The sequence below is a fragment of the Taurulus bubalis genome, assembly GCF_910589615.1.
Source record: "Taurulus bubalis genome assembly, chromosome: 12".
NCBI lineage: Eukaryota > Metazoa > Chordata > Actinopteri > Perciformes > Cottidae > Taurulus > Taurulus bubalis.
The window spans coordinates 1,200,364-1,224,000 of record NC_136600.1 but is presented as its reverse complement, the minus strand read 5'-3'; the positions used below and the strand labels follow the sequence as shown (position 1 = coordinate 1,224,000).

Genomic DNA, 23,637 nt, shown 5'->3' with positions numbered 1-23,637 from the left:
GTCAGCGCACAAAAATCCTAATCAACCAATTCTGTCCACTTCTAATATGATGAATATGTGGCAGATATGGCGATCTAAGATAGCCCTGTAGCTACATTGATTCTAAGGGATTCTGCTCTCACCATACCAATATCCAAAGCTCCATTTTGTAATGCATCTGCCAACCAGGAGTATTGATACCAGCCCTCTGGTTACCTTATAAACCCGCAGCTCTTTTTTCCTGTCTCCCGGAAATGAGAATTGTGGTTTTTTTCAAAACTAAAACTGTGTTAGGTGGAGGCGATCCCTCAATCGTAGATAGGCTCTGAATTTGAAGGCGTTAAAACTTGTTTCATCGATAATATTGTGAATCTTGCGCATCGTTTTTTCCGGGGGCCGATGATGGAAACAGCTCAAGAGTTGCACATGCGCAGCACGATTGATAGAGGACAGCACTAGAGCCAATGACCAGGAAGGCAGGTGAAGGTTTGGCAACAGGACAGCTAAAGCATGGTTCTCCCTGCAGCCGGTTAGCAGGATACATGTATTGTTTGTTTGACTTTGCTCAGGGAATTCGTTGTCAATAAGATAGATATATAATATTGTCCGTTAAACCGTAGGTAAACAAACGGTGCTGATTAGAGCGAGAGGGAAAAAACTAAGCAGGCTGTTCACTTGTTTGCTGCCTTGCAATGTCAGCATGACCGAGGCATGTCCAACAAAACCAAGGTGAGATAACCATGATGCTACACTATTGATCCTTGCACAAGTGAGGACATGAAATCTGCCGACACCAGCAGAAAAAAACCCCTCTAATACAGTTGGAGAAGAGGGATGGACTTCAAGGTGACCCAACTAGACGCCTGTCCGGACATGGCTAATCAACCCCTGCGTCTGGGCCAAGCGGGCAGGCAGGGGAACAACGGAGGAGACGACGGATGAGAGGAGGAGACGACGGGGAGGTGGGAGCAGGAGGACTAACCAATTCATATTCATCAAAAAGCTGGATGAGCGAGGGGAGAATGAAGGTGTGGAATCCTTGCAGGAAGGCGTTAATCTGAGGCTGGATGGCTCGCGTCATCCTCAACTCCGTTACCAGCTGGACGTACTCGGCCTGAGAGGACGAAGACACACACACACACACACACACACACACACACACACACACACACACACACACACACACACACACACACACACACACACACACACACACACACACACACACACACACACGACTATTCCATCGGCTGCTGTTGGACTGTAACCTGCTTTATTAGACAGTGCCATCTGCAGGAACACTGCAGTACTGCACTCTGTAATTGGGACTCTTCCTGGCAATTAGCTGGAAGAGAGAGATCAATAGGAGACCGAGTATGGATGAGTATACTGGAGGGGACAGTAAGCATGACACCGCAAACATCCTGAAGTCTCCACACCTAGTTTACTCATTAATCACACAAACACATCCACTAGTGTTCTGAAATGTTGAGAATATGTATGTATTATCTATATATATATATATATATATATATATATATATATATATATATATATATATATATATCTATGTATCTCACGTCCTCTTGTAAACGGTTTACAATCTTGGCTGCCACACATTTAAAACCAAAACAACAGATTTGACAAAGCCCAGTATTAAGTAAGCTGGTTTGTGTCGGGTTACAATTGACCGGCTGCCAAATACTCTACTGGCCACTTTTAAAAAAGGGGATAGTTTTACATTTTGGGCTTTTAAGATCCGATTGCCATTCCTGAAGTTGGAGTCAGAAGCAAACTACTTTGCATAAAGACAGGAAATAGGGGTAAAGGCAAAAGGCTCATCCTCAGCTCATAGCTCTAGCTACAGATACTGGATCCACCTCTAATGCTCACTAATTACTACGTTAGCGGTCATTCCTTGAATCCGTACGAAAAACTAAAGTGTGAAAATGGCAATTTGGGGTTTTATGTGAGGTTCCAAGGCAACCACATCGTATTGTGTACAATCTGTGATCTTATTGATTGAGATATATATATATATATATATATATATATATATATATATATATATATATATATATATATATATATACATATACATATATATATATATATATATATATATATATATATATATATATATATATATATTCATAGCCAATTATATCAATTGCATTCAGGCATTCATTTTCTTATGATTAACATTAACAAACTTTGTTATTTACAATTTCTGAAAAGGCATTGAGACTCAGTATGCAGACAAGGCAGCCGGTTACTGAGAGAAAGGATTGGACAACAGTGGATACTTATTTGAACTCTAGTGGTGCTTGATGCTGCATCACGACAGTACATTCAACGAGCACAATTATGACAGACTTTACAACACGTGTCTAAATGTAAGTAACAGTCAACTGTTCAGTGGATAAACTCATTCAGACTTCCAGAGCAGCAGTTGCAAACCTCATTTTCATCTTATTTTTATATGAATAAGGCAAATGAAGAAAGAAAGAAAAAAAAAAAAGAAATGTCTGAAACATTCACATCATTTTGTTTAGCTCAATCTAGTGTTTTTTAATAATAAATTCCCCCTAATAAACAACTCACGAGCCCCAGGATGAGAAACCATCGGAATGTTTTATCTAGAATTAGAAACAAAGTATCATCTTTTTATCAGGACACTCTATAAGTCAAATAAAGCGCACAAATACCTGAACTTGCCCGTTCACCAGTGAAACACTCGTTGCGTTATGTTGACACTGTTTGCGGTGACTGACCTTGTTGTCCTGTGTGACCAGAATGCCGGTCCCTCCAGGTTTGAGCGGCACTTCCTCCATTGCCCCGAACACGTCCGTCTCTACCGAGAAGGTGAGCTCCAGACCCAGATCGCTGATGTCGTTATCCAAGATCCACTGCAGGTTCTTGGCATACTCTGGATCAATGGACGACACGTCCTGGTAGCTCACCGGGATGCCTGGCGACACATTTTAATCAAATTAATAATGGATATGATGGCTGCAATTAATCACTTTTATTATCTTCTAATACATCAATGGACGGAACCATCCTGAACCTGTGGTGGATGTATTGACCTCTCTGTTCCCAAACAACCAGCCCAGTAGACACCAGCGTTACATAAACGACACTATTAGCTTCAGGCTAACACACAGGGCACAACCTCCCATACATCCATGATCTGCGCTGTATTATACATCTATTTTAGAAGTGAGTCATCTCTATAAACCCACATATGGAAGCTTTAGGCAACGGGCAGATGTTTTGTTGGCATCCTTTGATAATCTGGTAATCACAATGGAACAACCCGTTAGCTTTCACTTTTGATTAATGTAACTTCTTTGATGACATCTCCCCTATCAAGGAATCTTGAAAAGAAGGATACGGGGCTGTTTTTTAATTAGCCCCGAATATTAATTTAAAAAAACAAAAACAAAAAAAAACACATTTTTTTAATTTTATTTTTATTTTGGTGATGTCATTAAATTAAACTATTGTTTCTCACATGGACAACTTATTTATAACTCTAACATGCTACATATGTGCGTGTGTTCTGGTTTGTATGTTTTCTCCCCTTAAAATTACAATCCAATAGCCTCTCATCATACTTAACCTTAGGGCACTAGGACCTTGGGGAGGCTGCTGCGCTGGCTTTCTCACTCTGTCTCTCATCAACCACAACAGGATTACACCAAGGAGTTTATCTCATAGTAAACTACACCAAGGAGTTCATCTCATAGTAAACTACACCAAGGAGTTTATCTCATAGTAAACTATACCAAGGAGTTTATCTCATATAAACTACACCAAGGAGTTTATCTCATAGTAAACTATACCAAGGAGTTTATCTCATAGTAAACTATACCAAGGAGTTTATCTCATATAAACTACACCAAGGAGTTTATCTCATAGTAAACTACACCAAGGAGTTTATTTCATAGTAAACTATACCAAGGAGTTTATCTCATAGTAAACTACACCAAGGAGTTCATCTCATATAAACTATACCAAGGAGTTTATCTCATATAAACTATACCAAGGAGTTTATCTCATAGTAAACTATACCAAGGAGTTTATCTCATATAAACTATACCAAGGAGTTTATCTCATATAAACTATACCAAGGAGTTTATCTCATATAAACTACACCAAGGAGTTTATCTCATAGTAAACTACACCAAGGAGTTTATTTCATAGTAAACTATACCAAGGAGTTTATCTCATATAAACTATACCAAGGAGTTTATCTCATATAAACTATACCAAGGAGTTTATCTCATATAAACTACACCAAGGAGTTTATCTCATAGTAAACTACACCAAGGAGTTTATTTCATAGTAAACTATACCAAGGAGTTTATCTCATAGTAAACTACACCAAGGAGTTTATCTCATATAAACTATACCAAGGAGTTTATCTCATAGTAAACTACACCAAGGAGTTTATTTCATAGTAAACTATACCAAGGAGTTTATCTCATAGTAAACTACACCAAGGAGTTCATCTCATATAAACTATACCAAGGAGTTTATCTCATATAAACTATACCAAGGAGTTTATCTCATATAAACTATACCAAGGAGTTTATCTCATAGTAAACTATACCAAGGAGTTTATCTCATATAAACTATACCAAGGAGTTTATCTCATAGTAAACTATACCAAGGAGTTTATCTCATAGTAAACTATACCAAGGAGTTTATCTCATATAAACTATACCAAGGAGTCTATTTCATATAAACTATACCAAGGAGTTTATCTCATATAAACTATACCAAGGAGTTTATCTCATAGTAAACTATACCAAGGAGTTTATCTCATATAAACTATACCAAGGAGTTTATCTCATATAAACTATACCAAGGAGTTTACCTCATATAAACTATACCAAGGAGTTTATCTCATATAAACTATACCAAGGAGTTTACCTCATAGTAAACTACACCAAGGAGTTTATCTCATATAAACTATACCAAGGAGTTTATCTCATATAAACTATACCAAGGAGTTTACCTCATAGTAAACTATACCAAGGAGTTTATCTCATATAAACTATACCAAGGAGTTTATCTCATATAAACTATACCAAGGAGTTTATCTCATATAAACTATACCAAGGAGTTTACCTCATAGTAAACTACACCAAGGAGTTTATCTCATATAAACTATACCAAGGAGTTTATCTCATATAAACTATACCAAGGAGTTTATCTCATAGTAAACTATACCAAGGAGTTTATCTCATATAAACTATACCAAGGAGTTTATCTCATATAAACTATACCAAGGAGTTTATCTCATAGTAAACTATACCAAGGAGTTTATCTCATATAAACTATACCAAGGAGTTTATCTCATATAAACTATACCAAGGAGTTTACCTCATATAAACTATACCAAGGAGTTTATCTCATAGTAAACTATACCAAGGAGTTTATCTCATAGTAAACTACACCAAGGAGTTTACCTCATAGTAAACTACACCAAGGAGTTTATCTCATAGTAAACTACACCAAGGAGTTTAGAGTTTACCATCATACAATATTTATCATTCGATAATTAAGATGTACTTGAAATGTTTTTATTTTTGTCATTCATGTTTTTTTTACTATTGAATGGTATATTTGACACTGAACAAGTTCATCTTTATCTCAGTGATAATGTCCAAATTAGCATAAAATATCATTGGTTTGTAAAAACTACACAGACAACAAAATAGATCAAAATCTGATTTCCTTCTGCTCAAAATAAAACAAGTAAACAACTCAACGTTGACACTGTCAGGTCCATTCTCCATCCATTGGATTTGGGAGTGATGAGTATATGAAAGCTAGTTTATCCGTCTTTCCTTTACAAGCAGGAAAAGTATTTCTCTCTCGTTATTTGAGAAAAGTTCATATTTGTGTTCACTATGACCCTGACATTCTGTCTCTTGTGTTATCATACACTGAATGAATGCAAAACTACAGAGCAAAATCACTCTCTTTCTGATTGAACCAATCTATGAACTGTCTGAAACATGTTGGATAAATTAAATACAATGAAGAAAAATTGCCGCGCGCGCACACATGCCAGTTCTCTAGGGGCTACGCCCCCCTTTCCTTGAATCCTAGAAGCGCCCCTGCTCCAGACCACACCGACAACCAGAAAGCTTTGCGTCAGTTTGCTCACCTCAACAGAATTTCAATGAGAGAATAGTTAGTTAATCTCCCACAGACTGTTTTCAGACATACACTCTCTATCATTAACTGCTCATTAGCCACCTAATTTAAACGCAATAGTCTGACTCTCCTAAAGAAACCTGCAATTCAACATTTTTATACTTATCTTTCTCATCTAAAAAATGTATTCAGTTTGATTTGAATTCTGCATTTGATATGGTCGATGTTGGTATTAAGGACACACACTTGCCTGGTTTCACTCCCATGTTTCTGACATGTTTTTCTGTCTCTTTGTGATTTTGACGCAGGAGCCGAAGTTATAAGCTTTATATACAGGGTTCATACACATTCTGACCAATGGATTCCAGGACTTTTCCATGACTTTAAACCAAATTTCCATGACTAAACATTTAGTGAAATCTGGGTGTAAACAGTAAAAAGTGAGTAAATGTAGTATTTAAACTAACAATGAGAATACAAAGCATACAGTAAACCTTTAATGACTCAAATGAATGAGACAATAGTTTGATTAAAAGAATAAACATTTATATAGATGCCTGTATGTATGCCTGCTTGTGTTTTCAGCGTAATTCTTTTAAAAGCAAATTAATTATTTCAAACTCAGCGTAAATGAACACATGAATATAACACATGACTTTTCCAAAACTTTTGGGATTTCATTTTTTTTTCAGGACTTTTCCAGGTTTTCCATGACCGTAAGAACCCTGTATATCATTTCTACTCAGGCTCCACAATCAACAGAAAGAGAAACTCACGCTGATTCCAGCAGTGTGGTGCATGTGCGTTCATGTTGCTAGCTGGATCAAGCATAATGCAAATTATCCCATATATTATATATTATCAGTCATCAAACTAGTCTGACTCACATTCACACATGTGCCCGTGTTCTCTTACCCAGAATGTGTTTGTAGAAGGAGCGCGTGAAGTAGATGTTGACCAGCTGCCGGTGGTACAGAGCCAGACCCAGGATGTGACCTGCAAACTTGAAGTAGTTCAGATGGTCCGGGTTCACCGAGGAGTTGCTGTTGGGCTGAAAAGTCGTCCCTGTAGATCCCAGCATACAAACGCACACACCGTTTTTCTACATGATGAAGTTCTTTTTGTCCCGCTGAATAATATCTCAGTAAGGAAAACGCCGTGTACCATCAGCTGACTGAGTGAACAGAGCGTAGTCTGGGTTGATGATCTCATTGGACAGGATGTCAAACCACTCCCTGACCACACCCATGCCCTGTAACATACAGACACATTCAACACCGCTCACTGCTGAAACATGTATTACTAAATATGAATGTAGAAACCCACCATCCCCTCCTCTCCATGGAAGCGAACAGCAATGCCCTGTTTGAGTTTCTCATTGCTGGACTTGGAAACCATCTCACAGCTGCTCCTGAATATGGTATCTGTTAGTGAGAGAAAAATAATGATTGCAAGTGTGTATTTATGGTAGATTACTCGACAAAAAAGTACAATGAGATATTCATCAATCGGCTCATCTTTTTACTTTTCCATTATCTCACTAAACTCTTTTTAATGTGGTGCCGAAAATAATAAAACACGCCTCTACCTGCAGCTGCAAATCTAAACAATAAAAGCTTCTTTCAAGGCAGAATTCTGCTGCATGTTTGTTTGAGCATCAACGTGGTCTAAACGTTGGCACCAACAACCGGCACCTATCCACCTCTGCTCATCCTGTGAGCATTTAATAAGCCGGGCAACATGACACTGGAGTGTGAATGAAATCGTTGAATGGGTTTTGGTACGATCTTCTCGCTCTGTTGGTGTTCACAGAAGAGCCTTTTACCTCTGTGGATGAGCAGGATATCGTTCTCGTTGACCGGACGATGAACCATGTCTGAGTCCGGCTGGCCGGCCAGCAGATGCTCATAGAACCACTCACAGCGATCCTTGAAGGGCTGAGAGAGAAAATACAAACTTCATCCCCCACTGCACAGCACTTTCCTAAACTAATTACCACTTCGCTGTGTTTTCTACTTTCAGACTGCGAATTTCTCAGTCTCGACCGACGACTCGGAAAGCCTTCAGTTCTGAAATACTCGTCTGTAATACAGGAATGGGGTCTATTTGCATAATATATGCCTTTGTTCTCCAAGCGTTGGAGGAGGAATGAGGGATGCGCACAGAAAGGCTTTTCCCCTGGGCCGTACTGAGAGGAATCAGGAGATGAAATCAGATTCACCAGGTTAAAGTCTGTAATTAAAACAAGGGCCTACTCCCAGGCGAGCCATAATCCATGGGCAACGAGGCTCGAACGCTGCAGCTCAAATATGAATACTGAAGAGTAAGGGAACAGCACACAACTCGGAGCAGCACTTAAAATTTATGAAGCCGTATAAATGGAACTTAAGACGAGTATTATCGCCACGGGTGTAACATTGTTAAATGATCCTGACGTGAAGACAGGACTTTCAAAGTCACTTTCCATTAAGTCCCTCGAGACGCAAACATAAAGACACAGCGGGACATCAAAGTAGAGAATAAAGTCGGAGGTTAAAATGTTGTGTATTTTTGGGAGCAAATAAACGATGGCTGATGGTACAAGGCTCTGACAGGATACACAGTGAAAATAACCTTTAATAGAAATTGAGGGCTACCTCTCCCTGCTGAGAAAAGAGCTGAACATAAGGTATGATACATTGGAAATGTTGATATATCCGTCTATATTTAAAGATAATTTATCAGAGACTCATCATTATCAGCATGCATGGGGGCCAAAAAGTAACTGCAGTAAAGGAAACTGGATTCTTATCCTTATAAACACGACAACCCTTTTTTCTTTTCTCCTGAAAATGAGAATTGTGCTTTTTCAAAACTAAAACTGTTCCATCTCCTCATCCACAGGGTCGATTTAATTAATTTAAAATTTGCTAAAGTACCGTAGCCCCTGCGAGAAGAGGCATGTGGTTTTACTTTTTTTTTTAAGATCGTTAAGTTTTAATAATTCTGTAAGCTCCTTAAAATGACTAAGCGATTATAACGTTTCACTAAAACATTCATAAAAACCCTTACAATGGCGGACAACGTCCCTGTGACCGTGTGGGAGTCTAATAAATCATCTAGATCTTTTTCTGACCACTATTTGTGTCTCCACATTGCAAAGCAAGAACAGAAGTTGTTTTTTTGCTTTTTTGGGGCGTTCCGAGATCCTGCGATCTCATTGGTCCTCAGACTCTTCTGAAAGCGTGTCAGACCATGCGGAAGTACACAGTCATTTTGAAATGCAGTTTGTTATGGTGCCAGCAATGATCAGCTCAAAGTAGGTCATTTTTCCATTTCTGAACCGAGAAACACGGTTTTTGGACTGAATATGCTTCCTAACATATCAATGCTTGTGTTTATTGTGATTATTATTGCAGCTTTAGATGCTTTAGGTCTTAATCTTTCTAAAGATGTGCAGTATTACTCTGTGGGTGGAATCGAGGATGGAAGGGTGGAAAATCAGTTCCTTATTAGGGCACCCTAGGGTGGAACTGGTTTTAAGGCCAATACAGATTTCAATACTTGAGATTTTTCTCTGAACAGCTCTCAACATGGCGACTGGCAAGACCAGCTCACTAAGCAGAGGCATCTGGTTCAGGTTAGGCATCGACCTTGAGCAGTTAGAGCAGGGGTCGGCTCTTTAGCCCCTCTTTGAGGCTTTGTGTTGGACAATCTTTCAAAAGGAACTCCTCTTATCTTGGAGTTTGAGGTGATAGAAAATTAAATAAAAATGTCAACATCTTTTTAACTAAAATGTGTGTCACAACCTATTAAAATTGTTGTGACCACTAAGGAAGTCTACATAGTGACTTCAACATTATAATAATATAGGTTTGCCGTTAAGGATTCTCCGTTTGATCGGCCGCCAATCCTTATTGGTTAAAGTCTGGCATCGGGATTCATGCTTTCTAGTTGGAGATCCCTGATGATGTCGCACTGAACAACAAATCCGTTTTGCAACGGGCAGGAGCGGCAAATGGGCGTCACAGTCCTGCTGGCTGAATAACAGTAACAGCTAATGTTAACGGAGTAACAGCTAATATTAACGGAGTAACAGCTAATGTTAACAGAGTAACAGCTAATGTTAACGGAGTAACAGCTAGCTAATGTTAACGGAGCAACAGCTAATGTTAACGGAGTAACAGCTAATGTTAACGGAGTAACAGCTAATGTTAACAGAGTAACAGCTAATGTTAACAGAGTAACAGCTAATGTTAACGGAGTAACAGCTAATGTTAACGGAGTAACAGCTAATGTTAACGGAGTAACAGCTAATGTTAACGGAGAAACAGCTAATGTTAACGGAGAAACAGCTAATGTTAACGGAGTAACAGCTAATGTTAACAGAGTAACAGCTAATGTTAACAGAGTAACAGCTAATGTTAACGGAGTAACAGCTAATGTTAACGGAGTAACAGCTAATGTTAACGGAGTAACAGCTAATGTTAACGGAGTAACAGCTAATGTTAACAGAGTAACAGCTAATGTTAACGGAGTAACAGCTAATGTTAACGGAGTAACAGCTAATGTTAACGGAGTAACAGCTAATGTTAACGGAGTAACAGCTAATGTTAACGGAGTAACAGCTAATGTTAACGGAGAAACAGCTAATGTTAACGGAGTAACAGCTAATGTTAACGGAGTAACAGCTAATGTTAACAGAGTAACATTATGATGCATTCAAGTTAGTATTTGCTGAAAATTCCAATACGTTTAAATGTAATCTAGAAATACAGTTGATTGAAGGAGATGTTTTTAACGGCGAAATAAAGTAATAGACACACGCTCCTTTACGACACACTTGGCAGTGCTCTGGCTGCGCCTGTGCCAACCCATAAAAATGTCTTTGAAGGGGAACGCAAAGTGATGACTGTCGTCATTTTAGTGCAAACAGAAAGAGGACTGAGCTAATGTGGACCACGAACAGAACTAAATATTTTTTTTTATGTACTGACAATAGGAACATAAACCCTTCATGAAATAATTCTTCCCGTCTTACCTGTGCCTTGATGATGTGCATGAAGCGTGACATCAACTCTGGACACTCCAGGAGGAAATGGAAGTGGTCAAAGATGATCTTTGGATTTCTGAAAGAGAGGAGGCCGAGGAATGAACAGTGTGAGAAACAAGACAGGGAGAAGCGAGAGAACAAAGAGATGAAAGTAAAAAGAAATGAAGAGGAAAGAAGCTATTGGATCAATAGTGTCTGGGAGCTCTGCGGAGAGGAGGAAGTGTGGCAGAGGGCCACATTGACTCACCTGGTTACAAAACACTTCAGCACCTCATCGTGCTTGCAGACAAACTCAATAAAGCGAGGGGATGTCATCCTGGGTGAGGAAAGAAAAGATACAGGATAAGAGGCCGTCAGCAATATCATGTCAGCAACAGCATGCGTTTACAATTCTGCTCATTTCTATCTGAAATGGCAAAATCTTCTCAAGTGAAAACGATGTTGGATCATCCATCCATCCATCCATCCATCCATCCATTTTCAACCGCTTATCTGGGGTCGGGTCGCAGAGGCAGCAGGTTCAGCAGGCCGACAAGGCTTCCCTCTCACCCGCAACACTTTCCAGCTCATTCTGGGGGATCTCGAGGCGATCCAAGGCCAGCCGGGAGATATAATCCCTCCAGCGTGTCTTTGGTCTTCCCCGGGGTCTCCTACCAGTTGGACGTGCCTGGAAAACCTCTAATGGGAGGCGTCCAGGAGGCATCCTGACTGGATGCTGAACCACCTCAGCTGACTCCTTTCGACACGGAGGAACAGCGGCTCGACTCCAAGCTCCCCCCTGATGTCCGAGCTCCTTACCCTATCTCTAAGGCTGAGCCCGGCCACCCTACGGAGGAAGCTCATTTCGGCCGCTTGTATCCGAGATCTCGTTCTTTCGGTCACGACCCAGAGTTCGTGACCATAGGTGAGGGTTGGAACATAGACCGACCAGTAAATGGAGAGCTTCGCCTTCCGGCTCAGCTCCCTCTTCACCAGGACGGACCGGTACAGCGCCTGTTTTATTGCTGCAGCCGCACCGATCCGCCTGTCGATCTCCCGCTCCACCTTACCCTCACTCGTGAACAAGACCCCGAGATACTTGAACTCCTTCGCTTGGGGTAGGCAGTTAGTCCCCACACGGAGCGAGCAATCCACCGGTTTCCGGCAGAGCACCATGGCCTCAGATTTGGAGGTGCTAACTCTCACCCCTGCCGCTTCACACTCGGCTGCAAAACGCCCCAGTGAATGCTGGAGGTCACAGTCCGAGGAGGCAAACAGGACCACATCATCCGCGAACAGCAGAGAGGCGATCCCGAGACCCCCGAACCGGATCCTCTCCGCCCCCTGGCTGCGCCTAGATATCCTGTCCATGAAGGTCACGAACAGGACCGGTGATAAAGGGCAGCCCTGGCGGAGGCCAACACCCACCGGGAACGTGTCTGACTTACTACCGAGGATACGAACACAGCTCCTACTGCAGGCGTACAGAGACCGGATGGCCCATGCCAACGGGTCCGGCACCCCATACTTCCGCAGCACCCCCCACAAAACCCCCGAGGGACCCGGTCGAAAGCCTTCTCCAGGTCTACAAAGCACATGTAGACTGGTTGGGCGAACTCCCAGGACCCCTCCAGAAGTCTTGCGAGGGTAAAGAGCTGGTCCACTGTTCCACGACCGGGACGGAATCCGCACTGTTCGTCTTGAATCTGAGGTTCGACAATCGGTCGGAGCCTCCTTTCCAGCACCCTGGCATAAGCTTTTCCCGGGAGGCTGAGCAGTGTGATGCCACGATAGTTCGAGCACACTCTCCGGTCCCCCTTCTTGAAGATGGGAACCACCATCCCGGTCTGTCAGTCCATGGGCACTGTTCCCGACCCCCATGCGACACTGAAAAGGCGTGTCAGCCAAGACAGCCCAACAGTGTCCAGTGCTTTCAGCATCTCAGGGCGGATCTCATCCACCCCTGGCGCCTTGCCACCAAGGAGCTTTTTGACTACCTTAGTGACCTCTGCCAGGGATATAGGTGCATCCACCCCAAGGACTTCAGGCACTGTCCCCTCTCCGGGGGACATGTTGGCCGGGTTTAGGAGTTCCTCAAAGTGCTCTTTCCACCGCCCGACGATGTCCATAGTCTGGGTCAGCAGTTCCTCCCCCTGCTGAGAACAGCCTGGGGTAGGCCCTGCTTTCCCTTCCTGAGCCGCCGGATGGTTTGCCAGAACCTCCTTGAGGCCAACCGAAAGTCCTTCTCCATGGCCTCCCCGAACTCCTCCCATGCCCGAGTTTTAGCATCCGCGACAACCACAGCTGCAGCCCTTCTGGCCTGCCGGTACCTGTCAGCTGTTTCAGGAGACCCCTGGGCCAATCATGCCCGAAAGGCCTCCTTCTTCAGCTTGACGGCTTCCCTCACCCCCCGTGTCCACCACCGCGTTCTCGGGCTGCCGCCACGACAGGCACCGATGACCTTCTGGCCACAGCTCCTAGCGGCCGTGTCCACAATAGAGGCTTTGAACATGGTCCACTCGGGTTCCATGTCCCCAGCCTCCCTCGGGATGTGTGAGAAGCTCTTCCGGAGGTGGGAGTTGAAGACCTCCCGGACAGGATCCTCCGCCAGACGTTCCCAGTTCACCCTCACTACACGTTTGGGCTTGCCAGGTCTCTCTAGCCGACTCCACCGCCATCTGATCCAACTCACCACCAGGTGATGATCAGTTGACAGCTCTGCTCCTCTCTTCACCCGATCGTCCAAGACATACGGCCGCAGATCAGCTGATACGATTACAAAGTCGATCATTGATCTCCGGCCTAAGGTGTTCTGGTACCAGGTACACTTATGAGCCACCTTATGTTCGAACATGGTGTTCGTTATGGACAAACCATGGCTAGCACAGAAGTCCAACAACAAAACACCATTCGGGTTCAGATCGGGCAAGCCGTTCCTCCCAATCACGCCCCGCCAGGTTTCTCTGTCATTGCCCACGTGAGCGTTGAAGTCTCCCAGGAGAACTATGGAGTCGGCAGGCGGCGCCCTTTCCAGGACCCCTCCCACAGACTCCAAGAAGGCCGGATACTCTGAACTGCTGTTCGGTGCATAAGCACAAACAACAGTCAGAGCTTTACTCCCTGCAACCCGTTGGCGCAAGGAGGCGACCCTCTCGTTCTCCAGGGAAAACTCCAACACAGCGGCACTTAGCCGGGGGCTCGTGAGTATCCCCACTCCCACCCGGCGCCTCTCACCCAGGGCAACTCCAGAAAAGGACAAAGTCCAACCCTTCTCCAGGAGCTTGGTTCCAGAGCCCATGCTGTGCGTGGAGGTGAGCCCAACTATATATAGCTGCTACCGCTCCACCTCCTGCACCAGCTCCGGCTCTTTCCCCGCTAGCGAGGTGACGTTCCACGTCCCTAAAGCTAGTCTATGCTGCCGGCGATCGGCTCGCCCAGGTCTCCTGCCTGGCCCGCCGCCCGGTCTGCATAGCACCCGACCCCGATGCTTCCCCCCGCGGGTGGTGAGTCCACAGGGTTGCTGGTCCATGATCTTTTTTCGGGCTGAGCCCGACCGGGCCCCATGGGTGAAAGCCCGGCCACCAGACGCTCGCCGTCGAGCTCCCCTCCCGGGTCTGGCTCCGGGAGGGTGCCCCGGTTTCCCTTGTCCGGGCGAGGTAAGTTGATTCCGTGGGCCGTACATCATCAGGGTTTTTTGAACCGCTCTTAGTCTGGGCTCTCCCCCGAGACCTGTTTGCCTTGGGAGACGCCCCGGACAACATAGCTCCCAGGATCACTGAGCCACTCAAACTCCTCCACCACGTTAAGGTGGCAATTCAGCAGAGGATCATAACAGAAGACATCACGTGCTGCTGGAAAGAGAAGTAGGGATACTTTGGATTTGTTGGTCTCCAGCTTGTACTACTACATCTAGATCAGAGGCCAGCCTCCCGAACAGTTTCAGCAGCGGCTCAGTGAAGTGGATCAAAAGATCAAAAAGAATGGTGTGGCTATAACAGTAGTAGTAAGTCAGAGGTACTAGCAGTAGTAGTACCAGCAGTAGTAGTTCAAGTTGCGACTATCAGTAGTAGTAAGTCAGAGGCAGTAGTAGTACCAGCAGTAGTAGGTGTGGCTATAGCAGTAGTAGTAAGTCAGAGGTACCAGTAGTAGTAGTTGTGGCTAATATGTTTGCAGCAATATGCAGTAGCAACATCAGGTTAGTCTTTGTTCACAGATTAGATTAGATAACGTTAGATTAGATTATTTTGACAGTTGACAGATGGAGACTGAGCACAGACCCTTGTGGCATCTGACAGGAGCAGCACATGTAGAAGGCCTGAATCACAGCACTGAGCCGACTGGCCGTCATGGAGATGACGTCCTCCCCGTCGGCGTACGCCTCCGTCTCCATGGCGGCTTCAGGGTCCGGCGAGGAGGAGGGCGGCTTCGGCCCGGAGCCGGCAGAGTGATCGACCTCCCGTTGTTTGAGAAGCAGGGAGGTTATCTCGCTGCTGGAAGAGGAGGACGGGTTCTTCCTGTTCCTCTCCAGCTCTGTGGAGATGAGCACCAACCACTCATCCAGGGAGTGCCACAGCAGCTCCAGCGGCTGCAGAGACACAGACAGGAAGTGAGAAAACCAAGGGAGTCATCCATGAAAACACCACTATTATCAAGGACCTGGATGAACCGACCCATTACATATATATTTTACTTATGTGCTGTCTCGCAACACAAAGTTGTGTACAGTCTTTGTCTCTGATAGTTTTTGTCTCCACGTGAATACACTGGATGTGAATGACATTTAGTTTGCAGAAGTAACATCTCGTTTCTCTGCATAATCAATAATAATTGTTCCTGCCTATGGCAATACGACTTTACAACAAGTCACCGCTTGCCAGATCCTCTGTGGATTAACCACTGTACATGTTTATGGTTATCTACACTTCACATTTAACATATCATATTACATACATTATTTGCACTCTCCTATTGTTTGTTGTTGCTGTTATTTTTATTTACACCTCACACACTTAATATGCACATCATACTTGCACTCGCACTACTGGGTTAATTTAATTTAATTCCTAAATTAATACTCTGTTCTTCTTTCTTTCATCCAGCTATTTTATTTTATTGTTATTTTTATTTTTATTAGTATTATTATTGTATATCTTTTATCCCTGTTGTTTTTATATCTTATCTTATTTTCTGTGTAAATGGCTGCTACTCGACACGAAATTTCCCCTTGGGGATTAAAAAAAGTATATATTCATTCATTCATAATCCACATCCTCTGGTAGTCCCTATGAAAACTCATCATCTGGAAGACAGGAGTCTCAAAACCAAATGAAACCATCTGAACTATCTGTGTGGTTGTTTATGTTTTTCTCTTTGACTTGACAGAAAACCCCTTTTCATAAATACGATCAGATATTAATATGATTAGAGTGTTTTTCGGTTTATGCCACAGCAGAATCTTGTTACATCCCACAACGACAAGGGTTTTTTCTAGAAATGTTCCATACGAGAATTAAAATAAAAAACCTGAAGACTCTAAATTGCAAAAAAACTGTGTACTATGAAACATGTTATACTTATAGCGATATTTCTATACAATCTCTACCTAAGTCTCTGGGTAGAGATTTAACTTGTTGTGTTGGATGTGCAGGACAGGCATTGTTGAAAATCATTGAGCTGAACTGCTTTATAACTATATTAGAGTTACATAATTGTATACTCTGTTGAAATTACATATCATTGTAGGCGTCAATAGCATGATATACTAGCATGAAAGACAATTGTATTAATATTGCCCAACCCTGACCTCGCCCAAACCCACCAAAATACCACAGTGCCAATAATTTTCAAATGGAACATGAAATATCAAAGTGAATCATCCTTCAGAATTTTCATACATGCAAACACCCAGCTACCTTGACGATAGTACGTATAATTATGAGATTGCAGGGTTCCACAGATCATGTTTCCCAAATTCCAATTGCAAATGATAAAAATGTCCATGGCTCACATCAAAGACAGCAGAACCTGTCCAGGAACATTCATCTTTTTGTACCGTCTCCACCTCCATCTGTCTCGCACACATCTGCAATGGAGTCAATTCTTATTGGGGCTGTTTTAGTTGAAAGGACATACAGTCAGGTAAGTATGCTCAAGATACCAAGTATCCAATAAAAGAAGCAAATTAACACAAAGTTACACTATTGCCCCAGTGCTGGTTTGGATTCTCCCACTAGGACATTTTGGAACGCTCCACACGAGTGCTTTCAAACTGCAGTCATCAATGTTTTCAGATAAAAGATCACATGACTATGTGTTATGTAAAAGTGCCAAGCCCACAAGGAGAAAGACTTTCTTTCCTCGTTGAACATAAGCATTCTGGATAAATGGTCCCTGAAATGTGGTTCTTGAGATGAGTGTCACACATGTAGTGAGCAGGACATTCTACATAAACATGTTAGTGTTCTGACAGACTTTGCAATTGAAACATTGTTTCTAAATTTCAACGAGATTCCTGCAGTGACATTTCCTGTGACATAATCGCCAACATAGACTGCATGCTGCTACTGGTCTTTGTTATAGGAAAATATTGGTGGATATACTCATGACGCCTCCAAGGTATTTACCAGCCACTGGATCTTTTAAAGTTTGTTTATCAAATTGTTTTACTTCAAATGTTGTCACCTGTGTTTGATGAATACTCCATTGTTCCCTGAATAATCAATAAAAAAATATTGGAAAATGTTATGAGCCTTGATATTCCTGTCCCAGAGTTAAGCATTGACCAGATCATAATTTGAATTGGTGATCATCAGTTTTGGTTGGTTTAATCTCAGACTTCTGCAAACAACATAGAGCATACTTCCATTCCAGCAGCCTCCCCGGTGGTTCTTCCAGCACCTGCAGAGTACAATATACTGCACAGCTCTACTTACCTTGAACACCTGGCTGCGGGGCGTCTTGTTGCCATTGTAGCCCATGTCGTTGCCGTTATTGGGGGATGAAGGCCCCAGGCGGAACACATGGCAGAAAATACGAACGATTCTCAGCAGACTCTTCATTTGAGCTTCATAACTGCTGGACAGGCTGAGGACGGACAAACGAGGGATGATGTTCAGAATGTTACATACAGATCTTCTAAACCTCTCTAATGCATATCTAAGAATAAGAGCTCAAGGGGGAGAAATGGACGATGTTTACATGTCAACAATAGAACAAGTTAAGAACCTGAATGTTTCTCAGGATGTGTCATGTTTTTAAGAGGACAGAGCAAACCCAGACCCTGTTTGTTGTTTTTCATTTCTGTGTGTGTGTATATATATATATATATATATATATATATATATATATATATATATATATATATATATATATATATATATATATATATATATATATATATATATATATATATATATATATATATATATATATATATTCTGTTTGCGGTGAAAAGGCAAAACAAATAAAGTGTAAAAAAATAAAATTATTGAGAATTAAATGATATCAGCTAAGACAATTTACAAAAATGTTGCTCTGTTACTGTCATACAACTTGTATTCTTTTAAGTCATATATTTATCATTAACTGATGGACAGAGGGCAAACGAGGGATGATGTTGTTCAGAATGTTAAACACAGATCTCCTAAACCGCTCTACTGCCCATCAGGCCCCTAATTGTATAAAAGTCTATGAGAAAATGACTCACCTGCTTTATTACCTGAGTAAAACATTGTAAACATGAGTTTATGTCTCAATTCTAGTTTCAAGTCTTCTTCAATACAGCATGATGTTCATTTAGTAAATGATGGTCATTTAGAGTCAAACAGACCATAAAGCAGGGGACGCTTTAGGGCGGGGCTTAATGGTGATTGACAGGTTGCTACCACAGCGTTGTCCATGTTTTCGTCTTAGAACTTTGACCCTTTCCCGGTGTGTTCTCAGTTTATTTAAGTTCATTATAACATTTTGGCCAAATAAAATGTCTTATTCTCACTTAGAAAGAAAGTGAACTCAAAATTCTTTTTAGGGATTCCTATACAATCATGAATCAGTAAAAAAAAAAAAAAAAAAGGTTCTGTATAAAATGATCAATATGTACACAACATGAAATAAATAAGGAAAAGAAAGCAAACATGTGAATAAAATATGTACAATTCTACCTGAGAAGCTTGTGTCCATTAGTGGTAGCCACTTCAGCAAGACTGGTCAAGATCCTCAGGTAATGACCGTCACTCTGCTGAGAGACGTGCTCCAGAACCTGCCGGAGCTGCGCACACACACACACACACACACACACACACACACACACACACACACACACACACACACACACACACACACACACACACACACACACACACACACATCAATGGAGGAGCATTCACAGGGCTCATCAATGATCGCAGAGAGGAACCGGTCAAACCATGCTCTCTTTCATCTCATCGTTTTGTGTCATCTGGATGAGGGTCTGGAAAAGCCTGCTGTGGTGCTGGATGAGGATCTCACAGGTCTCCCCATATCCACCCTGAACACACAGAGGCGGGACAGCAACACATGAGCTGAACAACACTTAGAGGAACTAGTGTAACGGTGGTTAAAGCAAGCGCACCTGCACACAGAGATCCAGAGGAGTGATTCCATTCTTGTCAGGGAGGTATTTGGCACCTCGAGAGAGCAGGATCTGTGCCGTGTCTCTTTGGCCATGGCTACAGAATAACACAGTGACGGAGCGTTATATACTGCAGGTTCATACACATTCTGACCAATGGGTTTCCAGGACTTTTTCATGACTTTAAACCAAATGTCCATGACCAAACATTTAGTGAAGTCTGGGAGTAAACAGTAAAAAGTGAGTAAATGTAGTATTTAACCCTCGTGTTGTCTTGGGGTCAAAATGACCCGTGTAGGAGTGTATATGTATGTGTGTTGATGGGTCATTTTGACCCCAAGACAACACGAGGGTTAAACTAACAATGAGAACACAACGCATACAGTAAACCTTAAATGACACAAATGAATGAGACAATAGTTTGATTAAAAGAATAAACATTTATATAGATGCCTGTATGTATGCCTGATTATATATTGAGTCTTTCTTTTAAAAGCAAATTAATTATTTCAAACTCAGCGTAAATGAACAACATGAACACATGAATATAACACATTTACATGACTTTTACTAAACTTTGGGGATTTTTTTATTTATTTCAAGGACTTTTCCAGCCCTGAAAATAACCATTTTAAAATTCATGACTTTTCCAGGTTTTCCCTGACCGTAAGAACCCTGACCTGGTCTTCAATGGGTATTTTAGAACATTTGAATCCCTAATATTCTGGGTTACTTTAGTATTCTGACACGAGAATTAATGGGTCTGACTATTATGGAAGTGCTCACGCGTCAGTGTATGTCTACTCCTGAAAAGTTAAGAGGAAGTGTAAAAGTGAAGGCCTTTATACTGCCTGTGAATATTTTGCATGTGAACTATTGATACCAACGGCGATATGTCATTCAGTTTCAAGTAGATTTGCTCAGCCAGAGGACCAACTCCAGATCCTACTGATTCAGAGCAATCATCCTATAGTCTGAGCTTCTGTAAAATTCTATTGAGTTTACTTGTAGCCAAATATCTAAGGCTTCTATTGTGAAACGTAAGACAGACGGACTGGATCTGGTATGCGCTGCTTTTGTCAAGGTGGAAAAGACGAATCAAATGTGCTGTTTTGGTTGGTCTTTGTAGCTTCCGTGTTGTTGTACACATGTTTTGAATAGAAACTCCACACAACATAATTGGTGGATGCATATATTAACAGTGCGAAAGCTCAGAAAAATCCATCTAGTACTAGCCTTCTCTTTGAAAGTGTACACGGCAAAACAACATATAGACATATTGACATGCAAATCAATCAAAGACAGGGAAATGGCCGCCCGGAGCCGTAAGAGAGGCTGAGACACTCAGCGCTGTAAGTCTCCAGCGCTACGATGAGATCACCTGCAGGCAAAGTACAGAGGCGTTGCTCCAGAGACGTTAGGCCGGTTGATGTCAGCGCCGCTGTCCAGGAGACACAACACCGTCTAAGCAGACACAACATGTTAGAAATAGAGGCAGGTTCCCAAAAATGTAAATGTTTCTTAAATTGACTCGGTTACGTCACTGTCTCTTAGCTTTTAGTTTCTTTTAACTTGTCTTGTTCTGTGTTTTCTGTCTGTAACTGTGTTTTTTATGCCTGTCTTGGCCAAGTCTCCCTCCAAACAGAGATTTGTAATCTCAATGGGACTGGTTAAATAAAGGTTTAAACAAATAAATAAAAACATTTCACTCGGAAAATATTTCACTGGGATAAAAAGAAGTAAAAAAAAATACTAATGTAGAAAAGTTTCCAGATTTACTGAAATGACTTTGCTGCCTCATTATGTGATTGCTAGACAGTCAATAGGACAAAAGGTAAGTAAACATGAATAACATCTGATATTGCACTTTTAAAAACGTCTGCAGGTCTTTTTAGCTCCATTGGCTGAGCATGGTGTGGAAGCTATTCCTGAACACACACATCTGTCTGTCTGACAGCACCAGGGTCACATCCAAAGACAGGCTTTAAGAATATTTCACAATATTAGAAAAGCACAATTTGGAAGGAAAAACCGAGTGAACAAACAACCAGATGCCTGCTGGATTCATGTTTTAAGGGAACTGTGTAGAGCGCAGCTGCATGACTGGTGGTGTGGCAGGAGTTCCTCTTAAGAATTGAGAATTAAATTATATCAGATAAAACACAATTTACAAAATGTTGCTCTGTTGCTGTCATAAAACTTGTATTATTTTATGTCATATACATATGACATTACACTTTAACATACTAACTTACAGAACACTTGTTTACAATATTGATATGTTTGTCTGAGCATTTTATTTTATACTTCATGTAATATCTATTGCACTGTTGTTGTTGTTATTGTTGTTGATCGTCTAATGTTATGCACCTTCCGCCAAGAAAAAATCCTCATTTGTGTAAACATACCTGGCGAATAAATGGTTCTGATATTCATCATTAAGCTGACATATAACTGCAAAGTATCTTAAATACTAACAATATAAAGGTAACTAGAAATAGGAACCATAATTTCAGTTTTGGCAACCACCTTTATAATCCAGTGTTGAGCCCTGAAGGCCTGAACCCACAAGAAGCTGCTCCTGGAGTCCAAGTGGACTAAAGTGGCTGAAGTGAACACATCTTCTGCCCGGCGTGGAGTGCTGCGCTCCAACTAGAGAGCTACAAATACAGGTCATTTCAATGAAAGAGATATTTAAAATTGGCTCACCGTTTTGTGTCCGTTCTGACAGGCGACATGTAGAGCGGTCTGCCCCATGGCGTCCTCCACGTCCACGTTGGACACGTGCTGGACCAGATCATGGAGGAGCTCAGTGCGCCCGTTCACTGCCAACCAGTGGATCTGCAGCAGAGGTTCACGTGCACCATCACTATCCTGACTTCAGGACTTAAATAGCTTACAATGTGTTTAACAATGAGGAATACAATGATTTTAAGACAATCAATACAACATGAAAAACAGCCAGAGGGTTCAAATCAACTCACAGCAGTCAGTCCCTCATTGTTGCAGATGTTGACATCAGCATTATATTCCAGTAGTTTGCCCATGCACTTCTTTTGTCTGAAACAACAGTGAAGGCGAGTGTTAAGTAGCAATAGTTATCACATCTAACAGCCACGACTAGTCTAATAAGCATAATAAGAAACATCTGAGAAATGGATCCAGTCAGGTCCATTCATCTCTATGGACAGTAGACTCTAGCAGCAGAAATCCAGGAAAGATGCGAATGGTTATTTGTGTGTGGCCAGCCACTGGATGGCTGGGTGGGTGGTGTACGATTCAGTGTTTGTTTGTTTTCTTCTACCTTTAGTAGCGCTGTGGTTTGTCTTGTGCATGAATACTACTACGTGCATGTGCATGCATATACATGCTTGCACAGGTTTTACATGTGGCGGTAATGTGCCACGGGAAAAAAAAAAAAAAAAAAAAAAAAAAGTGCAACAGTGAAATCACTGGACCAAGTTTCACAAGACCTAGAATACGAACTGTACACAACACAAACATGTAAACAGTTTAAATGTAGGAGGAGGCTCGCACCCGTTCCTAGCAGCCAGGTGCAGAGGGGTACAGCCAGAGATGTCCTGGTAGTTTGGGTTGGCTCCTCTCTTCAGCAGCAGAACCAAACACTCCACTGACCCACAACTGTACAAAGAAACACACAGAGCAACATAGGCCACATAAACACTGCAGGCAAATCCCATCAGCTTCTCAAATCAGCTATTTAGGACAGACTGTGACGAGATCGGAGTATCCAGACATCCATGGTTCAAGGATCATTTATTGTCTGTATGCAACAATTTAATTGTAGCCCATTTGACAAACTAATCTAAGCAAAAACAGTAGTGTATTTATTGAATTAGCATCA

The 23,637-nt window shown here is 42.0% G+C and overlaps 1 protein-coding gene across 4 annotated transcripts in view; it reads right to left on the bottom strand.

Annotated features, from left to right (window-relative positions):
* The window catches only part of hace1 (HECT domain and ankyrin repeat containing E3 ubiquitin protein ligase 1), a gene marked incomplete at both ends in the record, with an annotated part of 31,469 nt that overhangs the window by 5,570 nt on the left and 2,262 nt on the right, over nt 1-23,637 (bottom strand). For 2 of the 4 annotated variants that reach the window (XM_079228155.1, XM_079228156.1), the window contains 17 exons: nt 962-1,093; nt 2,754-2,950; nt 7,069-7,218; nt 7,318-7,405; nt 7,480-7,577; nt 7,979-8,090; nt 11,174-11,261; nt 11,433-11,501; nt 15,442-15,749; nt 18,097-18,247; nt 19,324-19,430; nt 19,587-19,688; nt 19,773-19,869; nt 21,154-21,236; nt 22,482-22,613; nt 22,757-22,832; nt 23,310-23,414. In XM_079228155.1, the coding sequence (XP_079084281.1) occupies nt 962-1,093; nt 2,754-2,950; nt 7,069-7,218; nt 7,318-7,405; nt 7,480-7,577; nt 7,979-8,090; nt 11,174-11,261; nt 11,433-11,501; nt 15,442-15,749; nt 18,097-18,247; nt 19,324-19,430; nt 19,587-19,688; nt 19,773-19,869; nt 21,154-21,236; nt 22,482-22,613; nt 22,757-22,832; nt 23,310-23,414 (2,095 nt within the window). The remainder of the gene's footprint in view (nt 1-961; nt 1,094-2,753; nt 2,951-7,068; nt 7,219-7,317; nt 7,406-7,479; nt 7,578-7,978; nt 8,091-11,173; nt 11,262-11,432; nt 11,502-15,441; nt 15,750-18,096; nt 18,248-19,323; nt 19,431-19,586; nt 19,689-19,772; nt 19,870-21,153; nt 21,237-22,481; nt 22,614-22,756; nt 22,833-23,309; nt 23,415-23,637) is intronic. The other 2 variants (XM_079228157.1, XM_079228158.1) reach the window with 2 other exon arrangements.